Source organism: Microcaecilia unicolor, chromosome 8 (genome assembly GCF_901765095.1).
Source record: "Microcaecilia unicolor chromosome 8, aMicUni1.1, whole genome shotgun sequence".
NCBI classification, from domain to species: Eukaryota; Metazoa; Chordata; class Amphibia; order Gymnophiona; family Siphonopidae; genus Microcaecilia; species Microcaecilia unicolor.
The window spans coordinates 28,742,913-28,767,381 of NC_044038.1; the positions used below are offsets into that span (position 1 = coordinate 28,742,913).

The 24,469-nt window shown below is 42.8% G+C and overlaps 1 protein-coding gene across 1 annotated transcript in view; it reads left to right on the forward strand.

Moving 5' to 3' along the window:
• Positions 1–24,469, forward strand: part of PDILT (protein disulfide isomerase like, testis expressed) — a 54,047-nt gene that overhangs the window by 18,292 nt on the left and 11,286 nt on the right. Inside the window, exons 4-8 of the mRNA XM_030212057.1 lie at positions 4,551–4,688; positions 8,034–8,144; positions 11,256–11,381; positions 19,016–19,213; positions 23,220–23,340. Coding sequence (XP_030067917.1) covers positions 4,551–4,688; positions 8,034–8,144; positions 11,256–11,381; positions 19,016–19,213; positions 23,220–23,340 — 694 coding nt within the window. The remainder of the gene's footprint in view (positions 1–4,550; positions 4,689–8,033; positions 8,145–11,255; positions 11,382–19,015; positions 19,214–23,219; positions 23,341–24,469) is intronic.

The following is a 24,469-nucleotide window of genomic DNA, read 5'->3' on the forward strand; positions in this document are numbered from 1 at the left end:
TCTTCATTGTTATTTCTTTTCTTTTGCAAATGATAGGGAAATATAAAAACTGACAAATTGAAAATGACTCCAGAGAGAAGAACTGTGCAAATATTGAGGAAAATCCTCCCTCTCCTCATGCCTACTTCTCTTATTTACATACTCTACCTTTAATTTTCCTGATTTATTCATATTTGAAGATGCTTCATTAAAGTTTCCCTTTTCTCAGTTAAATCCTCTCTGTCATGGCCTTGCTGTCTTAACTCAGAGCCTCTAATTTGATCTTGATGTCTAGTCTATCAGTTGTTGACTAGATTGTAAGTTGCAAAGAATCATTTTATAATCAATTTCTGACCGTCTGATATTCAGCGCTATTTAAACTGTCCAAGAATGGCTTCTGGCCGGTTAAATAGCGCTTTACCGGCTTTTCGGGAATATTCAGTGGGAGATAGCTGGTTATCTTCTGCTGAATATTCCTGGTCAGCGCTTAGCGGATAACTGGCTATCTGCTATTATTCAGAATATCGCAGGCTAAGCTTGGCGGCCAAAATGGGCTGCTGAAAAAGCAGGCCTGTCTTTGGCTGGTTTCAACTTAACTGGCCAGAGATGAATATTGACTTGGCCGGTTAAGTTGAAACTGGCCAAAAATAAACCAGGTATTCAATGCTGCTCACTGAAAATGGCCTGGCATCGAATATCGGGGAACAACAAAGAGAGTCCAATTCTCCCGCAAAAACACACAAAGAAACAACAAGTCAAGCGGAAGATATTCAGAAGGACCAGACTGAAGTCACAGATGTTGACAGTCAAAAACAATGGTTTATTAAGACCCTACACGGTCCGTGTTTTGGCCAAGAGGCCTTCTTCAGGGGTCTTGTCTTTCTCGCCTCAGCCCAGCTATCTCCCGAGGTCTGAATCGGGCCCTGAATGTAAACCAGTGTGTTACATGCAGACATCACTCTTTATAACATTGCCTAGGGTTTCTGTGCAGACCCAATTGCAAACATACTTTTATGCACACAAAAATTAGCCCTCCCCCCCCCCCCCCCGACAATATTCAGCCAGCGGTGGTCAGTGGTTTTTTTTCTAAACACATATCACCGGCTAGATTAGCCTCCAACATTCCGTGCTGGGCCGTGTCTGGGCACTGGCACTGAAAATCGGGGGCTAATTTTGGATGGGGATGGCCGCCAGAGCTTATGTGGGCCTAGCCGATAGTCACCTGGGACCTGCATTACTAATTTGGTCCAGGAAATCACCCTCGATCCCTCTCCTGGCCTCCCAAACAACTCCCCTTCTCCCAGCCTGGAATGAGGGGAGGGACTTTCTTTCCTGTAGGCTAGGGAATAGGGGGGCTGCTTGGGAGGCTAGAAAGGAGATGGGGGGCTCTCCTGGATGAAATTAGTTATGCGGGTCCTGGCCGACATTCAGTGCCGGGGCCCCCATAGCTAAGTGGGTTAATTTAGGATACCTTTTGAGCTGTTCTAAATTAACCCACTTACCTATGTGGGTGCCAGCACTGAGTATTGCCAGCAAGCCCATAACCCCAGGCTCCTCCCTAATGCCTCCTCAGTACTACCCCTGACCTGCCCACATTTTCTGGAGCCACTCAGAGGCGATATTCAGCAGCACTGCCCAGTTAAGTGCCAATGAATATTGGGGCATCCCAGAGCAATTTAAGTGGTCAAGTGCCTCTCCTGCCCGTTTAAATCGCTTTGAATATTGTGTGGGGGGGGGGGGGGGTAAATGTTCAGGGAGGTGGAGAGCATTCATGCACCTACTTTCTGTGTGCTAAAGTATACGTGTAAATATACATGCACAAAGGTGCACTTTGCAAGGGGTAGGCTACTGAGTTTGTGCATAGGGGGAGGGGGGGTTAAGGTTTATTTTATAAGGGAAAGTATGTTTTGTCACAAGGAGCTGCCTGTGCCTGAAGTGGGAATCGAACTCAGTTCCTCAGCACCAAAGTCCACCACCCTAACCACTAGGCCACTCCTCCACTGCTTATTGTGTGCATGCTAACTGCCAGGGGCAGACTGAAAGTACACTGAGACCCCAGGCACTGAGACTACTCTGGGCCCTCCCGCCATGCTGCTGCCGCTGCTACCACCACCACCACCAGTGCCCCTACCCCCGCCGTGCTGCCTCCCTCCCAACGAGTTGCCATTTGCCCCCCCTACCTTTAGTGGCCCTGGTGGTCTAGTGACTGTGACTTCTTTGGGGGCAGGAAATAAATCCCCTCTTTCCTGCCCATTCGCTGCCTCTACTCTGCCCGGCTCAAAGCCATGTTTACAAAATGGCTACTGAGACTTCCCAGGGTAAGACTACCGTGGAAGTCTCAGCAGCCATTTTGTAAACAAAGTGGTGCTACCAGGGAGAATAGCGGGGGGAGGGGGGACTGTAGTGTGCGGTGGCGGCAACTGGACAGAGCGTCTGGGCCTCCTAGAGCCTCTGGGCCCTCGGGCACTGCCCGGTTGACTAAATGGTCAGTCCGCCCCTGCTAGCTGCCTGCTCTTAGGCAACCTGTGATGAAATTGCCCTCAAGGTCAGTGGTTCTGAAAACTGTCCTGGGGGCTCACCAGGCACTCAGGATTTCAGGATGTTCCTAATGAATATGCATCTTACCTGGATCCAGGTTCATAATCTACACATAAAGTAATAACAATTATATACACACTATATGCTAAAGAAACCTCCTAGTGTCAATTTAAAATTCTTTATAACATCTGCATTTAACAAATCATTATAAAATCACCCCCAAATTTTAGTCTCTTCACCAAACCCAGTATTCCCAACTAATCACTGCTTGAGTAACCACTGCTAATAATATATCTTACTATTGATGCAGAGATCCAGTAGGCAATACTCCAGTGGGTGAGGGTGGCACCGTCATTATCCACCCTGAGGTAATCTGAGAAGTTTAAGAAAACTCGTATGAGTCCTGACTCTTGGTGACATCGCAAGGCGAAACATGGTACCATGTAAGTCCAGACGAATGTGGAGGTTAAATGGACTCTGTTGCTGACCCTGGAATTTCAAGTGCTTTTCCCCTTGGAAAGTTGAACATGGATTACAGTTGAACAGGACCAATTTTTGGTAACTTTGATGGAAAATTGGTGTGTACAATTTCAGCCATATAGCTGTTAATGGACTTTTGCTACACTGAGTGTAACTGTTCAATTGGATAATACCAGCTTTGAGTGACTTGTTGATCATTCGAGAAATTAATAGTGGGCAACGAGCTGCTAAGTAGGACTTTGAACTTTATGTAAGTTGAGAATAACATCAGTAGTAAGATGTATTACTGACAGCAGTTACACAGGAAGTGTTTAGTTGGGAATATTGGGTTTGGTGAAGAGAATAAAATTTGGGGGGTGATTTTATAATGATTTCTTAAATAAACATGCTATAAAGAATTTTAAAGTGACATTAGGTGGTTTCTTTAGTATATAATGAATTATAATAAATTCCAAGTAACCATACATTTATCAATTTTAAATATTTTCTTTGATCTCAAAACTTTAATTCATATACCTGGTAGCACTTTACAAATAATTCTTACTTTTTTAGTTTACATTTTTATATACTGTTTACAAGTTAACAAAAACTGTTAAAATGATCTACTATTATATCGCCCTACTCTTCCCCACCCACCTTCCCAAAAATATTAAAGATCATTTATCGTCCAGCCCCCACTTTCCACCTATACAAAGCAGCAAACAGAGTCCAAAGTACTAGAATATACCCTAATGCTAAAAATCACGATAATCTAGAAACGAAACAAAAAATGGGAAATGTCTTAATTGGGTATCATGCTGGCTTTAAATTTTATCCTGCTGGTGAATAGGACACATTACTTTACACTTTAGTGTTTTTTATGAATACTAACCTTTTGATTGACTAGTAGTGAGTCAGCTGTTGTGACCTGAAATGGTAATTTATAACGTAGATACTTTCAGACCCTACACAGTTGCATCACTTCCTATAAGGGTGCCAGCTTCAGAATGAAGCTAATTAGGAGATGTGTTTATTTATTTGTTGCATTTGTATCCCACATATTCCCACCTATTTGCAGGCTCAATGTGGCTTACATTGTTCCGTCATGGCGATCGCCATTTCCGGAGTGAGAGATACAAGTCATATTACATTAAAGATCATGATTGACATAGTAGATTAAATAGTCAAGTAACTGACATAATTAGGTTCAACATAATTCTGATTAACTCCCAGTTCAACAAGATTCATGGACACTAATTATCTTTATTATCTTCTACATATTGTTGTTTAAATGATGTTTACTATCTTACTTTTACACTGTTTAATTGTACTTTTCTGTTCTGTAGCCTTCCTACAGATTTGTGTAAGCCACATTGAGCCTGCAACTAGCGGGAAAATGTGGGGTATAAATGTATTAAATAAATAAATAAAGAGTTCATATTCGGAATAAGAGATAAAGTGGTATTGCGTTAAAGTTCATTCGTGGTAGAGTAGACCTTGGTAGTCGAGTATAGAGAGTTCATGAGCACAAGCCATTACTAACAGTTACTATTAAAAGAACATCTTCTGAACAGGATCTTCTTGGGGAGACGGCAGCACTGTTCTACGAGGCTGCAAAAGATGTTCCGGAGATTCCTTTTGGAGTGGTAGGCAGTGAAGATATCTTTGCCAACTACGGCGTCATCAAAAACATTATTGCTGTATTCAAAAAGGTAGGAACAATTTCTGAAAATGTTGATCCTGATGAAATTTGTCTTGGAAATCAAGATCTCACTTGTCATTACTTGTGGATAAGTACATAAGCACTGCCACGCTGGGAAAAGACCAAAGGTCCATCAAGCCCAGCACTCTGTCTCCGACAGCGGCCAATCCAGGCCCCAAGAACCTGGCAAAATCCCAAAATTTAATAACGATCAATGGACTTTTCCTTCAGGAATCTGTCCAGACCCCTTTTAAACTCAGCAAGGCCAGCTGCCGTCACTACCTTCTCTGGCAATGAGTTCCAGAGTCTAACCACGCGTTTTTAAAGGGGGCAAGTAGGATTACAAGGATCAGGAGTGGAGAACGTATTATGTAATCCTCAGTGTTCTCCAAAACCAACACTGTGTATTTTTTCCTCCACACTGCTGGGCATTGTGTGACTGAACAATAAATTGTCATTGAATAGTTGATAGTGTGGCAGTTTTATTCCCTCTAAGAATTGCTTATAGCTTGGCTCAAACATTCGAAAATTTCCAGGCATTGCAATAGATATAATAATGTGAGATAAATGATATTATTTCTTTATTTGGATTTTGCTCACACCTTTTTCAGTAGTAGCTCAAGGTGAGTTACATTCAGGTACAGTGGGTATTTCCCTGTCCCTAGAGGGCTCACAATTTAATTTGTACCTGAGACAATGGATTTTTTTTTTGTTACATTTTTCCCCTGTGCTTTCCCACTCATGGCCGACTCAATGTGGTGGGCAATGGAGGGTTAGGTGACTTGCCCAGAATCACAAGGAGCTGCCTGTGCCGGGAATTGAACTCAGTTCCTCAGGACCAAAGTCCACCACCCTAACCACTAGGCCACTCCTCCCCCAAGATCACAAGGAGGCAGCAGTGGGATTGGAACCAGCCACCTCTGGATGTCGAGACTGGTGCACTAACCACTAGGCCACTTCTCCACTCCGCTTAAAGTGTTATCTACTTGTAAGGCATGTTTAATGGCAGAAAATGGCTTTTATAAAATTGCATTACAATTATACATACATAAAAGTGCACAGAGGGATTGCACCTACGTTTGCATGACCTGTGTGCAGGTACTCCTGGGTGGATCGTCATGGTGAAGTACACGTGTATTTTGTAAAACATTCATAAAATAGATGCATGCATCAACACATTTTTCAGTGCAGGTATAAATGTGTGAGAGAGGATTTTCACTGTACAAGCTAATTTCATAGACACCTATGTTGCCTTTGTAAAACAGATCTTTTTGCGTATTTTGGGGCTCATTTTCCAAAGAGAAAAACATCTAAAAAGTGACATAAAACAACATTTGGATGTTTTTCTCACCAAAATGTCCAAATCAGTATTTTCAAAACCCATTTTCCAGACGTTTTTCTATACAGCTCATCTTCAGTGTGCCCAAATCTGAAGGGGGCGTGTCAGGGGCATATTAAGGGCTGGATTTGGGCATTCCTAAGACCTGAACATTTTTCAGCCATACTGGAACAAAATGTCTAGGACATTTTGAGCTAGACCTGTTTTATTAACGACAAAGCCACAAAAAAGTTCCCTAAATGACCAAATGACTACTGGAGGAATAAAGGAAAGACCCCCTCTCACCCCCCCCCCCCAAAGATGTAAACGAAACAGTATATACCAGCCTCTATGACAGTCTCAGATGTTATAGCCAGTCCTATTAGAGCAGCAAGTAGTTCCCTGGAGTAGCCTAGTGGTCAGTGCAGTGTATTATGGAGAAGGGGGCCCAGGCCCATAATCCACTCTAACTGTTACACTTGGGGTGGAAAGTGTGAGCCCTCCAAAACCCACCAAAAAACCACTGTACCCACATATAGGTGACACCTGCAGCCATAAGGACTATTATAGTGATGTACAGTAGGGTTTTGGAGGGCTCCCCATCAAACCTATAAATGGCAAGTGACCGACTCACCTGCAAATGCGCAGTAGAGACTTCCCTCTCTGTCCCGCCCCCGCGTCAAGACGTGATGACGGGAGGAGGGGGGCGGGACAGAGAGGGAAACTGCGCGGAAGGGGAGGGAGGGAACCGCTGACGTCGCTACCCGCTCCCCCCCCAAGGTAGCCGCTTCCGCCCCCCCCCCCCGGAGTCGCCACCACCCCCCCTTCACCCGGCCCGAGCCCTCTCTTCGTTATTCAACTTACAGCAGCGCCGAAACAGCAGCAAGCAGCTCAGCTTCAGCTTCCGTCGGCCTTCCTTCCCTGCCTGTGCCCCGCCCTCGCCGACGTGACGTCACACGAGGGCGAGGCATAGGCAGTGAAGGAAGGCCAATGGGAGCTGCTGCTTGCTGCTGTTTTGGCGCTGCTGTAAGTTGAATAACGAAGAGAGGGCCCGGGCCGGGTGAAGGGGGGGCGGGGGCGACTCCGGGGGGGGGCGGTAACGGCTACCTTGGGGGGGAGGGGACATGGGAGGTCTCAGAAGGAGGGGGGCCTTGGAGCTGGGAGGGCTGGACTGAAGGGGGCCTTCCAGCTGGCTGGGAAGAAGGCACGGGGGGGGGGCAGGGGGCCTTGGAACTGGGAGGGAGGGCAGGGGGGCCCTTACAGTTGTGAGGGAATGGGGCCCCTTACAGTTGTGAGGGAGAGCAGGGGGCCTTGGAACTGGGAGGGAGGGAAGGGGGCCTTGGGAGCTGGGGGGAGGGCCTGGGGCCTTGGAACTGGGAGGGAGGGAGGGCGGGCAGGGGGCCTTGCAGCTGGGAAGGGGGGAGGACTGGAGCCTTGGAGCTGGGAGGGAGGGACAGAGGGGGCCTTGGAGCTGGCAGGGAAGGAGGATGGCAGGGGGCCTTGCAGCTGCAACGGGAGGGGGGCCTTGGGAAAAAAACATTCCAATACGCGCCCGTTTTAACGGGCTTAATGGCTAGTACAATATAAGGAGGTAATGGTGAGATGTGTACCTGGGACCTTTTATGTGACGTCTACTGCAATGCCTCACTACTCTGCTGGGATGTCTGTATGGTCAATCTACTAAGAATTCTGGCTCCGCCTACATCCCAATGGCTTGATTTTGTGTGTTTTTTACGTGGACTTTTTTTTTTCCAAAATGGACCAAAAAGATAAACACACAGAGCACAAAAACAACCAAAGTCAAACTTGGACGTCATATCGACAATGCCCATCCACCTATAGGAACCTGTTATGAATTACCTACTATGGTTATAATTGCTCTTTTTTAGTGGGCAGGATAAGGGTGACATGAAGGTCATCAGCTCAAAAGATTTATTTGTGCTTCTCCTTGATGTTGTGTTGAAGTATCTCTTCATTGTTTGTTGTTTTGCTCGTGTGTTTCAAAAGTATAAATATTTTGTTTTGCTGTTGCCCAAGGGAAAACCAGCATACTATGAAATATCAGAAGAAGACATACACAGCACGTTGGATTTGATCAGATTGATCAGAACATATAACATGGATCTGGTCACAGAGTATAACCTGGAGGTATGTCCACTTTTCAATTTACTTTCAAAAAGTAAATTAAAAATGTTGCTGTTTCAGGTGATGATTTCAGATTTTCAGTGACTTGGAAAATTCCTCTGTGAAGTCTGCTGAGCGACACTGTAGTTCTGAGTCAGATGTGGGTTAATGAAGTTTGGAAAGGGAGTGAATTTGTTTCTAGAAAATGTATACTGGTCATATCACCCAGTCCTGGTGGTTTCCTCACTCCAGACATGGCTCTTGTGTCTTCTGAAACAGCTGTTAGTGCTCCCTGGCAGTGGTGCAATTATAGCTACACTTTTGTGAACAGTATTGTATACTGACCTGCACTTAAACCAGGAAGGTAGAGTCACCAGAATCTAGCAGTGCTAGAAGGCTTAGATGAGATTGCCACAGTGGCGTAGCTACGTGGGGCCACAGGGGCCTGGGCCCCCGTAGATTTGGCCCTGGACCCCCTGCCGATAACCCTCTCGACCCCCCCCCTCCCGCCGCCAACCCACCGTCACCTACCTTTGCTGGCGGGGGACCCCAACCCCTGCCAGTCGAGGTCCTCTTCTTCCCGTGCAAGGCTTCATTCTGTTTTTAACGTCCTGCACGCGTCAGACTCACAGAAACAGCTTTGTTCTGTTTCTGTGAGTCTGACGTCCTGCACATACAACATGCAGGATGTCAGAAACAAAACGAAGGAAGAAGAGGACCTTGGCTGGTGGGGGTTGGGGTCCCCCGCCAGCAGTTAGGCGACGGCGGGAGGGGGGGTCGAGAGGGTCGTCGGCAGGGGGGGTTCAAAGTTGGTGGTGGTGGCGGTGCCAGGGGGCGGCGGCACCGGGGGGGGGGGGGCTAAAATGTGCCCCCTCACCTCGGGCTCTAGACCCCCCTCCCGCCGAAGTCTGGCTACATCCCTAGATTGCCATTAAATGTCTCGGCAGCCATTTTGACGGTAGTGATGGCAGGGGCAGGAGTGATTGGAGATCACTCCTGCACCGGTTAGGCCACTAGACCACACGGATTTAAGTTTAAGTACTACTACTACTACTATTTAGCATTTCTATAGCGCTACAAGGCGTACGCAGGCTCGGGGGGGGGGGGGGGGAGGCTAACAGATGGGTCTGGGAAGGGTGCTGCTTACCGCTCACTAAACAGGAAGTACTGCTAGGCTACTGCAAGCAGGCCCAGCAGTACTTTTCACCCCTAGTGCACCATCATCTCTGAAGCTACAAAAATATATTTATTTTTGTAGGGCCAGAGTGTACCTGGCGGTAATCGGGCAGTGCCGCCAGGTACACTTACCAGTTACCACTGGGTTAGCACGGGAGCCCTTATCAGCACCTCAATGGGTGGTGGTAAGGGCTACCCCCCGAAATGGCCTACTTGCCACACGGCCATTTCCTGCAGGAAAGAGAGATTTCCCTTTTACCCCTACGGTAAAAGGGGGCCTTGGCGTGCATGAAAAACATGCACCAATGCCAGCCATAGGCCCCCTTTTGCCTCAGCTTGGTAAAAGGGGCCCTTAGTTCACACATTAGCATGCGTTAAATCTGTTAGTGCATCTTAAAGCCTAGTGGTTAGTGCAGTGGGCTTTGATCCTGAGGAACTGAGTTCGATTCCCACTGTAGCTCCTTGTGACTCTGGGCAAGTCACTTAACCCTCCATTGACCCTGGTACAAAATAAGTACTTGAATATATGTAAACCGCTTTGAATGTAGTTGCAAAAACCTCAGAAAGGTGGTATATCAAGTCCCATTTCCCTTCCCTTAGTAAAAGGACTCCTAAATCTCTTGCATTAAGTGGCAAATAGGGAGGAATTCAATAAACGACACCCAGTTATGTACCGGGACGATCCATACTAAGGTAGTTTTCTGTAAATGGTGATCTGCACAGAGTAGCCTTTACAGAATACTAACTCACCCCCCCTCCCCCAGTTCTATATAGTGTGCCCAGAGATCTGCACTGAAATCCAAGCATATTCTATAAGAATGCACATAACTTAATTGGCTTAACAGCTAATCAGCGTTGATAACAGCTCTTAATAAGCAATAATGAGCACTAATTGGCAATAATTAAAATTTATGCACACAACTCGCTAAGCACATTCTGTAATGCAGTGCGCCCAAATTCTAATGTGCACAGGCAAAAAGGGGCGTGGTTATAGGTGGGAAAATAGGCATTTCACGGGCGTTCTGATTTATGCATGTAGTTAAAGAATGTGGCCCAGTGCGCCTAAACCTAGGCGCTGGGATTTATGCCATGTTTTTGTTGGTGTAAGCGGAGTTGCATACTTTTAGGCACTGAGATATCAACTTAGCGTATTCTATATACCGCGGCTAAATCTAGGCGCTGCTCATAGAATATGCTTAGTCGGCATTGATTGCCACGCCGCTTTTTTAGGCACCATATATAGAATATCCCCCTTAGTGTGCATTGGGCACCTAACTTTGGGCACGAGAATTTAGGGTAGGCAGTTAGGCATGCAAATGCAGGTATTCTATAACACCGCCCCTAAATCCTGGGAACGCCCCTGATCTGCCCATGCTCCTCCCATGGCCACACCCCTTTGGAGTTGCACATTATGAAATTTAGGTACACATGTTAAAGAAGGCGACGTAGGGCAGATCTGCATTTAACTCGTAATTACTGCCAATTAAGTGCTTATTAACACAAATAATTGATTGTTTTCATCTAATTAGCTAATTAGTTTGTGAGTGGATCTGTGATCTGCACCCATCCGGGGATAGCACTTAGAATTCCACTAAGTGGCCTTTGTGAACTCTGACCTACCTTAGTACAACAGCCTCTCTTTAATTTCTTATAATATATTTTCGTTTACTGAACCGCAATATTGATATCTGGGCTTTACCCAAGCTACAGTGTAATACAGAATACATCCATATAAAATGCATTGCCTAAAATGATATTGTATTGCCAGACTGTGATAACTGTGCTAGCATTCTCTAACAGTGGCAAAGTTTGAGAGGGAAAGGGCTAATCTCTCTTAAATTTACAAGTGCAGAAATCTCCACACTGAAACTTAATAGCGAGCACACGTGTGCAGCTAAGATTGATCTCCCTGCTGCATTTGGCAAGAGCTGAGCAGATGCTGAGTTCTTTGTTTTCCAGACGTCCGTGACAATTTTTGATGTCCCCATCGATAATCATATCCTGTTGTTTGCCGCTAAGAGCTCAGAGACGTTCAGCACGATTTATGAAAACTATGAATCTGCTGCGGTGGAGTTCAGAGGAAAGGTTTGTAAAAACTATTTATCATTTCTCTGTCTGTAAATGGCCATTAATAATGTTGAATTATCAGAGTAAGCTAATTTCAGAGGTATAGATAGTAGGCTGTAGCCCTTATTCAGAAAGGACTTAAATTCTCTTCTTTGCCAATGGGAAAAATAATATATCGTTTCTGTATAAGGTAAAATATTTGTATTGTGTAGGAAATTCATTTTCAAATCTTCAAGACTTCCCCCTCTCCCCCCGCTCAGATGTCACATCTAAAAAAGAGGCCATGGGGGGACGGGGTCTTGAAGATTCATGTACTGCTACATCCTTTTTTGTTGGTCCCATAAAAGGTATCACAATTTCCTAAGACTGTATTTTTTTTCCCCTCCAGAATCAGTTTGACTAGCATTGGCATAATGCCCAATCACTGGACTGTTTTGTGGTGTCATGGCCAGAAATGCTAAATAGTTTCAAATGTATAATTGCCAAGCACTTCGGAATCTCATTAATAAAAGCTCTTAGGGCAATTCTATCACTTGCTACCAAGATGTAGCACCTTTTTTATAAGCAGGCAAACACAGCGAAGGTGACACCAAAGATGATGCAGAAGAAAACGTCCAACGGACTCAAGCTTTATTCAAAGTATATAATGGATCGACACGAGTCGTGCTTCAGGAGTCCCTGTGAAGTGTAAATATATAACTTCTCAGCGCTCTATAGGATTTGAAAGTAATTTCCTAGTCTCTGATGTGTCAATAATTGGAGCGCCTACTTCGAAAGCAACAGAAAGCATCCAGCAATGTCTCTCACAAATATATTAAACAGAATCGGCCCAGCACTGACCCCCGAGGGTGCTCCACTGCTCATTTTCCTTTCTTCCAAGTGGATTCCATTTATCACCACCCTTGGTCGCCTGTCGGTCAACCAGTTTCCAACCCATTTCACCACTTTGAGTCCTAAGTTCAGTCCTCTCAACTTCCTCTCAACTTATTCTTGAGTCTTCTATCAAAGGCTTTACTGAAATCCAAGTAGATTACATCTAGCAATGTCCTTTAGCCAGTTCTTTGGTCACCCAGTCAAATAAGTCAATCAGATTCATCTGACAGGAATTTCCTTTGGTAAAGCCATGTGGCCTTGGCTTCTAGAAAATTAATTATCCTTTCCTTCAGCAGAGACTCCATTATTTTTTCCACCAGCGACGTGAGGCTTACCAGCCTGTAGTTTCCCACTTCTTCCCTGTCCCCGCTTTTCTGAAGAGGGACCACATCAGCTCTTATCCAGTCCCTAGGAACTTCTCCTGTCTCTAAAGATCTATTAAATAAGTCCTTTAAGAGGTCCCACCAGGACTTCTCTGAGCTCCCTCAGTATCCTAGGATGTATCCCATCGGGCCCCATTGCTTTGTCCACTGCCAGATTTTCAAGCTATTATAAACGCTTTCTTCCGTGAACGGCGTAATATCCACTCCATTCCCAGATATACCCTTGGCAGTCAACCGCGGTCCTTCTCCAGGGTTTTCTTCCATGAACACAGAAGAGAAGTATTTGTTCAGCATGTTTGCTTTATCTTCATCACTCTCCGCAAAGCCATTCTCAGCATCTTTCAGTCTTACATTTCCATTCCTATCAAAGGTCTTGTCACCTCTCTTTGCATCTTTAGCCATTTTTGATTCTGCCGTCGCTTTCGCTAGCCGTATTTCCCTCAGGGCTTCTTTGAATTTAAGCCGATAATCTCTTCCATGATCCTCCTGTTGCGTTCTTTTGTATTTCTTGAACAAAGCCTTTTTTGCCCTTAATTTTTCAGCCACTTATTTGGAGAACCATATATGTCCTGTTTCTCTTGGGTTTTTTACTTTCCTTGTGTAAGGATCAGTTGGCATATGTATAGCAGCTTTCATCTTGGACCACTGCGCTTCCACTTCATCCATGCCTACCCATGCCATCAGTTCCTCCTTCATGTATTTCCCCATTTTACCAAAATCAGCATGTCTGAAATTCAGTACTTTGAGTTTTGTGTGTCCGCACTCTGTTTTTGCTCTTATATCAAACCATATCGTATGATGATCACTATTGCCTAGGTGGACACCCATTCGAATATTGGAAGCACTGCCTCCATTTGTGAGCACTAGATCCAGTGTCAACCCTTTCCTTGTGGGTTCCATCACCATTTGTCTGAACAAGGCACTTTGACAGGCATCCACGATCTCCCTACTTCTTTCCGATTTTGCAGTCGGGATGATCCAAAATCTCCCAGTAACAGCATCTTCCCTTTCATACCAAGCTTATGGATATAATCTATCAGAACCTTGTCCAGCTTCTCCATTTGTACCGGAGGTCTGTAGATAACACCTGTGTGGATACAGGTTCCATGTTCTCTTTCCAGAGCGATCCAAACATCATATAATTATTTATATGCCTAAATTGTTTGGGTAAGGAATTCCATTTCTTTGTACTATGGTATGTAAAACCCACAGTATGAATTGATTTGTAAAGTAATTTCTTGCAGCTAGGATAATGAAGAGTAATGTTGATAGCTTCCTTCCCTAAGATACGTTATTTCACCACAGGTTGTGCTATTTTAGCAGAGGGTCCCAATTTATCCAATGAGACCTTGTGCTAAAATAGCAGGGCTTGTGGTAAAATAAAAACTATCAAATAGTGACCCCACCTACCAGAAAATAATAGAAAAATGTATATTTTGATTATTGTAAGTTTTTCATAAATTTTCAGACACCTTAGGAGGAAAAAGACCTCTGCAGGTCAAGAGTGTATAGGAACACAAGCCAGTCATACTCATATACAGACCTCCATTTGTAATCATTAGTCAAAAAACCTCCTGCCAATTTGAAATTGTGCAAAGAACAAAAAAAGGAGTGGGAACAGGACCAAGCTCTTCAAAACAGACTAGGGACTCTCGATATGTGGTTTGAAACTTTTATTTGATGATGACTCAACACGATACCATGTTTCGGCACCTACGTGCCTGCTTCAGGAGTCTGCACAGATATAAACAATCACATATATAAATAAAGAGAACTTACTAGCTAAAAGTAGATAGTGGAGGAGTAGCCTAGTGGTTAGTGCAGCGGGCTCTGATCCTGGGGAACTGAGTTCAATTTCCACTGCAGCTCCTTGTGACTCTGGGCAAGTCACTTAACCCTCCATTGTCCCAGGTACAAATAAGTACCTGTATATAATATGTAAACCACTTTGAATGTAGTTGGAAAAACCACAGAAAGGCAGTATATAAGTCCCATTCCCTTTCCCCTTTAAAAAGACCGTTAATGGATTTAAGGAGTAGTGTTGCTAGTACGTTCTCTTTATTGCATTGATTTAGGTATAAATAACTATAGTTCTTTGATCTTAGATCTAATAACATATCTTTATATATACATTACTCTTCAATATATTTTTATACAGTGTATCTCTTTGTGTCTTTGATGCACAATACATTTTCCCACATACTTGGTCTCCTATTTATCTTGTACACACCTTTTTCGTTACCTAGTATGAGATTAATTTTTCTTCCATTTTTAAACCTTTGCACAGTTCGGCTTTAGAATTCATATTCATACCTTTCATAAGTACATAAGTATTGCCATACTGGGAAAGACCAAAGGTCCATCAAGCCCAGCATCCTGTTTCCAACAATGGCCAATCCAGGTCACAAATACCTGGCAAGATCCCAAAAAAGTACAAAACATTTTATACTGCTTATCCCAGAAGTAGTGGATTTTCCCCAAGTCCATTTAATAATGGTCTATGGACTTTTCCTTTAGGAAGCCGTCCAAACCTTTTTAAAACTCTGCTAAGCTAACTGCCTTTACCACATTTTCTGGCAACCAATTCCAGAGTTTAATTACACGTTGAGTGAAGAAACATTTACTACATTGTAGCTTCATCGCATGCCCCTAGTCCTAGTATTTTTGGAAAGTGTAAATAGACGCTTCACATCTACCCGTTCAACTCCACTCATTATTTTATAGACCTCTATCATATCTCCCCTCAGCTGCCTTTTCACCAAGCTGAAGAGCCCTAGCCGCTTTAGCGTTTCCTCATAGAGAAGTTGTCCCATCCCCTTTATCATTTTCGTCGCCCTTCTCTGCACCTTTTCTAATTCCACTATATTGTTTTTGAGATGCGGCGACCAGAATTGAACACAATATTCAAGGTGCGGTCGCACCATGGAGCTATACAAAGGCATTATAACATCCTCATTTTTGTTTTTCATTCCGTTCCTAATAATACCTAACATTCTATTTGCTTTCTTAGCCGCAGCAGCACACTGAGCAGAAGGTTTCAACGTATCAACGATGACACCTAGATCCCTTTCTTGGTCCTTGACTCCTAACGTGAAACCTTGCATGATGTAGTTATAATTCGAGTTCCTCTTTCCCACATGCATCACTTTGCACTTGCTCACATTAAATGTCATGTGCTATTTAGATGCCCAGTCTTCCAGTCTCGTAAGGTCCTCTTGTAATTTTTCACAATCCTCCCGCGATCTAACGACTTTGAATAACTTTGTGTCATCAGCAGATTTAATTACCTCACTAGTTACTCCCATCTCTAGGTCATTTATAAATATGTTAAAAAGCAGCAGTCCCAGCACAGACCCCTGGGGAACCCCACTATCTACCCTTCTCCATTGAGAATACTGAGCATTTAACGTTACTCTCTGTTTTCTTTTAACCAGTTTTTAATCCACAATAGAACACTACCTCCTATCCCATGACTCTCCAATTTCCTCTGGAGTCTTTCATGAGGTACTTTGTCAAACACCTTCTGAAAATCCAGATACACAATATCAACCAGCTCCCCTTTATCCACATGTTTGTTCACCCCTTCAAAGAAATGTAGTAGATTGGTGAGGCAAGATTTCCCTTCACTAAATCCATGTTGACTTTGTCTCATTAATCCATGCTTTTGAATATGCTCTGTAATTTTGTTCTTAATAAATAGTCTCTACCATTTTGCCCGGCACCGACGTCAGACTCACCGGTCTATACATAAGCCTTCCATACTTATTCTGTTTTTCATGTGGGTTTCTTTATATGTGCACTTTTTATCTTTTTGATCTTTTTATCCTAATGCAGTGCATGTCTCACATCCTACACTTACATAGTTTTATGTATGCAATCAGCCCCTTTTTTTGCATGAACCAGGCTGCACTAAATCCACTCTTAATTTAGATACACAGCTCTTTTCAGCAAACATAGGGGCCCTTTTACTAAACCGCAGAAGGCTCTTTGCACGCCCAACGCTTGCCAAAATGGAGTTACCGCCTGGCTACCGCGTGGCTCTTATGGTAATTTCATTTTTGGCACATGTTCGATACGTGCGGCAGAAAAATAATTTTTTCCGGATGTGTGGATCGGACGCACGCCAAATGGCATTTGGCACCCGTAGGTCATTACCGCTTGGTTACCACATGAGACTTTACCGCTAGGTCAATGGCTGGCAGTAAGGTTGCAGACCCAAATTCGATGAGTGGCAATTTTGATTTTGCCACACATCCATTTTTGGCAAAACTTTTTAAAAAAGGGCTTTTTTACAGGCGCACTGAAAAATGGATCGGCGCATGCCCAAAACCCATTTTTCAGTGCATCTTAGTAAAAGGACCCCATACTTTTTTGATGCGTCTAATAGAATGCTATAATGATAGAATGCATTTCGGATCCACCAAGACAGCGCCAGGAAAGTTGATTCCTTTCACTAACAATTCCACTCTCAATTCAAATACACAGCCCTTTTCGGCAAACGTACTTTTTTGATACGTCAAATAGAATGCTACAATGATAGAATGCATTTCAGATCCAACAAGACAGCGCCATGATAGTCGATTTTTTTTCAAGAATAGGTAACTCGGTCAGGATGATTACAAGCATCCCATAGCATTTATTATCCACACAGCACTTTTCCACTGATATTTAGCATCTACGGTTTTCACCTTTTGTATCTTTCCGCACTCATTTAATATGCCTCAGTAAGCATTTCTCCAATGCGGCTTATGCTTATAGCTGTGTTTTCAATATTCATCGCACTTACTCCATATGTCCCGTTTAGCGTATATTTAAAGTGGCTTATGCTTAATTTAATTTTTCAGTTTGCCAATCAATTATTTTACATATTAGTTCTTTCTTTTTATTTTACTTTACATTATATAAATACTTTTATTCTACATAAGATTGCTCATGTATAAAGTTCATATCCTGTCACCTTTACTCTTTCAGACCAGTTTGATCTAAAGATACATTGCCAAAAATATTTGTGATTGTCAAACATATCTAACAAGGTTTGTTTATCTTTACCTGTATAATTCTTGATAAAGTCTCTCAAGTTTTAATACTCTTTCATTAGACATCTGATTTTATTTATTTACTTGCCTTTTCTAAATACTGTCTATCCCATATGACATTCACTTTATTATTTGCATTAAGCATTTAAAAAGATATTATACCCTTCACTTGCCATTTATAATACATTTCACGTCATTCAACTGCTTCATTTTATGATTCATTGTCTCTGTTTTTATGTTGATTTACTTCACACCACTATTTAATGTTTTATTTACATTTTATGATTTTTTGTATTGTATTTATATGCCTATATTTGTGATTATTTATATATGTGATTGTTTATATCTGTGCAGACTCCTGAAGCAGGTAAGTATGTGCCGAAACATGGTACCTTTTCGAGTCATCATCCAATAAAAGTTTCAGACTACATATCGAGAGTCCCTAGTCTGTTTTGAAGAGCCTGATCCCATTCCCACTCCATTTTTGGCAATTAATTTGGTGCACCACACATTTTTTTGATTGCAGGCTGTTTTTTGACCAATGATTACAAATGGAGGTCTGTATATGAGCATGCATGGCTTGTGTTCCTACTGTATATGTTCTTGACTTGCTAAGGTCTTTTTCCTTCTAGAAAATTCATGAAAAACATAATAATAAAGATATAAAATTTTCTATTATTTTCTGGTGGGCGGTTCACTATTTGATAATTTTTGAGTTGTACATTTTCTGATTAGTTGACATTTATTTCCTCCTTTTGAGTTTGTTTCTCGTGGTAAAATAACCGATCTTATTGGTAGCCCACATCAATACTTTTCTCCCTTAATGGGAGCCTATGTTGACAACTTCCCCACCATGGCTGAAATGAACCCTTAAAAAATCTGTGTGCCTCTGAGCTGGTGCAAAACCTGATGGGAAAATTGTTTCTCATGTGGAGAATACACATGCAGATTTTGGCCCACCCAAATCAGGGCCAGTTAGTTCCCTTGAAATCTCTGTGTGGCGTGGTCTCCATTTGTAAAATAGTGGCTTCTTGAAATTGCCATGTACATGTGTTTGTGATGTACACATGTAAATGCCTCTTCTTACACAAGAAGGTGTTTTTAAATAACCTCCTCAAGTACAGTTATCATTCTTGTTAATTTCCCCGTGGGGTAGTTTGCATGTAATACTCTGGCTTGGCGCATCCACAATGTACCTCTTTGTGAAACAAAGAAGGAAAGCACCATGTAATATATATATATATATATATATATATATATATATATATATATATATATATATATATATATAATATATAGCTGGATTATTAAATGGTCAGGTATCATGCTGTAATTTCATTGTTGTGTTGTTATTTTTCAGATCGTGTTTGTTTTTGTTGATACGGAGGAAACCAGAAATGGACGCATTTTTGAGTATTTCCGCATCACAGAGGTAGATGTCCCAGCAATTCGTATTTTGAACCTGACGAGTGATGTGAAGTATAGGATGCCTGCAGATGATGTGACCTTTGAGAACCTGAGGAGTTTCTGTCAGGATTACTTGGATGGAAAGGCTAAGGTACTATATATATAACTCGGACTCACAAAATTATCTCAAAGATTTGAACGGTGGACCTCAGCAACATCAGAATGCTGTGGAACAGGGACAGAGCACACTGTAGTGTCTACTAGAGATTTGTAAGAGATAAGGAGTAATAAGACCGTACAATAATTGTGGCCTAATGGTTAGTGCAGTAGGTTGCGAACCTGGGGAACCAGGTTCGATTCCCACTGCTGCCTAACGGTCGGCAGTGGGTTAAGATCCTGAGGAATCAGGTTCTATTCTCTCTGCAGCTCTGTGTGACCCTGGTCAAGTCACTTAGCCCTCCATTGCCCCAGGTACAATATACTTAGATTATGAGCCCATCGGGGACAGTGTAAGTACCTGAATAGTTATATGTAAACCGTCTTGATTCGTGCTTCGAAAGAGGCGGTACATCAAATTGATAAACTTAAACTTACTTTCATTGTCACCCTATAGTGACTGTCTTAAGGAGACAATTCAGTGCTCATGCGCAACCTTTGCCACTGGACCAGGTGACAAATAGCTGGTCATGATGTGTGCAAATGAGGTAGGAAAATAGTTACCCTTGAAATGTTGATACATAATCTCTTTAAGAAGTGATAGTTTGAGAGCAGTCAAGAGGTTTAATTAACACAGCATTTAAATTAGTATGTTTATGCAAAAACATGGAAGCGTAGCTTATAGTCAGTTAATATAAAATGTATGCCTCAATCTTAAAGTAGCACTGTAAATTTCAAGAGCAAACACTCATAACCTAAGGGACAGTAGGACATGGATCCCCTTCTGCTACTTTGCTCTTTATCGGAAATGAGGGTTTGAAGTTTCTGTTTCTCAGTGCATAAGTCCTTTCTGAAGGCTTCCTTCTTCTCCACTAGCTTTACGTGCAAATTTTAGCCAGACTCAGTCAAGTGTGTTCAAATATCTTACTTGTGTAGGAACACATTTGTATGACTGGCTGTGATAGCGTGAGTGAGTTTGGGGCACAGAGCTTCCATAGACACAGCCAAACCACAGCATAAAACAAAGCAATATACAGGCATTGTAACTTAATAGTGAAAATAAAGCCTCTTGCAAGTCAGTTACAATCTTCACTAGGGAACGCCTTCTTCCGGCCCCACATGCACAATGTGCATCACCTTGAAACAAACAAAGACCTGGTTTGGGCCTGGTGGCGAAGCTCAGGAATCTCACAGTGTTCCAAGGAAAATCTTTTCCTATCTTGGCCAGTGTTCTGATAGTTTACACATAAGCTACGAAAACATATGCTCCAGGGTGGTACCTGGTCAAAATGGCCCCGACAAAATAGTCCCGACAAAAAAAGCACCAAACAAAAAAAGCTCCCAACATAATAGTCTCTGACATAACAGCCACTGTCAAAACAGCCTGCCCACAGTTATAACCCTTGACAAGTTAGCCACATGACAAAAGGACCCAAGCAGGCTGCCCAGAATATGGGACTGCATTTTTTCCGAATAATCTTACCTTGTCAAACAGGATAAGGTTGGCAAGACTATGAAAATGATGACTATATATATATATATATATATATATATATTTAATTACATAGTAACATAGTAAATGACGGCAGATAAAGACCTGTATGGTCCATCCAGTCTGCCCAACAAGATAAACTCATTTTACATGGTATGTGATACTTTATATGTATATCCGAGTTTGATTTGTCCTTGCCTTTCTCAGGGCACAGACCGTAGAAGTCTGCCCAGGACTGTTCTTGTATTAATTTCTGAAGCTAACATCGAAGCCCCTTAAAATTTACACTCCAGCCCATCCCCTATCTATTCAGTCACGATCAGGGCGTAGACTGTAGAAGTCTGCCCAGCTCCCGTTTTGTTTCCAATTACCGGCGTTACCACCCAATCTCTGCTAAGATTCCACGGAACCATTCCTTCTAAACAGGATTCCTTTATGTTTATCCCACGCATGTTTGAATTCCATTATCGTTTTCATCTCCACCACCTCCTGTGGGAGGGCATTCCAAGTATCCACCACTCTCTCCATGAAAAAATACTTCCTGACATTAGTCCTGAGTCTGCCCCCCTTCAACCTCAATTCATGTCCTCTAGTTCTACCGCCTTCCCGTCTCCGGAAAAGGTTAGTTTGCGGATTAATACCTTTAGCTTCTTTAAATAGCAGAACAGAACTTGAATACCAGTTTGTAGCTATAGGATTTTATTTATATATGCTTTATGCAATTGAATGCTGGTAGGAGTCTTTATCAGTGAAGATTTCAGTTGTAGTTTATTAAATTTTTTGTGATGTATTATTTTTTCTTAGGGGGCTGTTTTGTTAAGGGGACTATTTTGTGTAGAGGCTGTTTTTGTCAAGTGTTGTTTTGTGTGAGGGGCCATTTTGTCAAGGGCTATTTTGTTAGGGTGTGAAATGTCCATGGTTATTTTGTTACAAGGCTGTTTTGTCAGGGCTTTTTTGTTGGGGTTATTTTGTCAGGGCTGTTATGACTGGGTGCCACCAGGTTAGCACCCAAGCCATTTGTGGGCGGTCCGGGGCAGAGTCTGCACTAAGGGGTCCTTTTACTAAGGTGCACTGAAAAATGGCTTGTGGTAGCGTAGGCGCGGGCGTTGGGAGCGCGCCAATCCATTTTTCAGTGCGCCTGTAAAAAAGCCCTTTAAAATTTATTTGCTGAAAATGGATGTTCGGCAAAATCAGAATTGCCGCACGTCCATTTTGGGTCTGAGACCTTACCTCCAGTCATTGACCTAGTGGTAAAGTCTCACGTGGTACCTGGGTGGTAATGACCTATGTGCGCCAAATGCCACTTGGCGCGCTTAGCTGATGTGCGCCAGAAAATAAAAAAATATATTTTGGGGGTGTGCGTAGCGGACGCGAGCCAAAAATGAAATTACCGCAAGGGCCACGCAGTAGCCGTGCTGTAACTCCACTTTGGCATGCGCTGGGCACGCGTAGACGCTTACGCAGCTTAGTAAAAAGGGCCCTTTAGCTGGTTAAGTGCTGATATTATACAAAAAGGAAAAAAAAAAGATTCTCTATATTCTTTTCTGTAAGCAGTGGAAAAATTGGAGCTAGTAGACCATGACGGAATAATTCTGCCAGCTTTTTTGAACAAAGTTTAAATTTTCTGACAGACTGACTCTGATGCAACTCTATGAAACTCTGGCCATCGTTGGTCACGGTCTGTTTGTGCTCTAGTTGGAAGAAAGAGACTCCACAGCTAAGTATTTAAAGTTGTTTTTGGAACAAGTTTGTATCAGCTCACCTCACGATTTTGCGATTACACTAATGAGGGAGGTTGTTTTTGCCAGTGATGAAGAAGTCCTGCTCTTTCAGTTATGAGCTGGGAGCTTCTTGAGGCTTTTTCTTCCCTGTTTATTATTATTACTACTTCCAATTTTTCCACTGCTTACAGATAAGAATATAGAGAATCTTTTTTTTCTTTTTGTATGGTTTGACATTTTTGATTCTCTTCCTCATTGATTTTGTTGTTTGTTTCTAAGTGCTGATATTTGCCCTTAACCAGATAAGTTAATTTATCTAGGGGGCCTTTTTACTAAGCCGCGCAGATGAATACATGCACCCAATGCATATCAATTTGGAATTACCGCCCGGCTACTGCGTGACCCGGGTGGCAATTTCATTTTTACGTGCGTCCACTACAAGTGCCAGAAAAATTTTTTTATTTTCTGGCAAATGGCGCCAACCGGACAGTAAAACGAATTCTACATGCGTAGACCATTACTGCCTGGTTAACGCATGAGACCTTACCGCTGAGTTCTACGGATAAGTGTTATCTGGCTATGTGTAACCAGATATTCAATGTCTGTGCCTGCACACGACCTGGTATTAAATATCCTGGGAAACTACAGGGGCGGCCAAAAAAAATGCTGACTGCCAGTGAATGAATGTCGACCTCATAGTTTCTACCTGATTCATGCTGGGCTTGCCACATGTGTCCTATGTTCCTCAGATGCATCTGACTTGTATCTCTGCTTCTATGTCCATCCAGCCAAAGCTGGACAGCGAAGAAATACCAGAAGACTGGGATAAAGGTCCTGTTAAAGTGCTGGTGGGCAAGAACTTCAATAAAGTAGCTTTCAGCAAGTCCAAGAGTACTTTTGTAATGTTCTGTAAGTATAATTCCACATTTGTTGCTGACTGCACTGTCATATTACTTTGCATTTGGTATACACACATGGCGTGCGTAGGTCATTACCGCCCGGTTACCGCATGAGACTTTACTGCTAGGTCAATGGCTGGCGGTAAGGTCTCAGATCCAAAATGGACACACGGCAATTTTCATTTTGCCACACGTCAATTTTCGGCAAAAATAAAAAAAAAGGCCTTTTTTACAGGTGCGCTGAAAAATGATTTTGCTCGTGCCCGAAACCTGCGCCTACACTATCAGCGCACCTTAGTAAAAAGGACCCTTATGTGCGTTGTTATAGAATACACCCACTCCATGTCTAATTTAGGCGTCGAGATTTACACCAAGAAAGGCATGGTGTAAATGGCCATGACTACATTTGGTCATGTGGAAAGGCGCTTGTCGTTATTCTATATACCACAAGGAAATTTAAGCCTATTCTATAATATGTAGGCGAACATTACAGAATAGCCTAGGCGTATTTTTTTTTCCCGTTTGGAATTTTCAGGCACCATATATAGAATCCAGCCCTTGGTGTCTTATCCACACCAAATTTTCAGGACATGTCATGGAGGACATGAGGTCTCTGATAGGCAAGTCTTTTAAATCCTTGCATATGTGTAAACTGTGACTGGGTACAAGGACGTATCCCAGAACAGACTTCATTTGTTCTGGGTAGAACTTCATGTACTTGGTATGAGCACTGAAATCTGGGTATATCACAGCATTTTAAGATGTGATACACTCAGTGCACTTTTTCTAGCAAAAAAAGGTGCCGGTACTCAAATGCTAGACTACCCTTCAGGGGTGGGGTGATCAGTGAGGAACTCAGCCCACAAAAGCCAGGCCCCCTGCAACCAGTCACAGAATCTATGACAAGGCAGAATTGGTGTGTAGAGCTTGAGCTCTTTCATTAAAACTTGGGGTCCATGGGTCGATTTTAGCAGACAATGGAAAAGGTGCTGGTACTCAGTACCCCCAAGTACCCTCCTCAAAAAAAAAAAAAAGCCCTGGATACTCTCTAAAGGTTTCTGTCAGTTCCAGTGAATGTTCTTGTAAGAAGAATTCACCGTGATAAACCAATGCACACGGACTTTTTTTTTTTTGCCTTG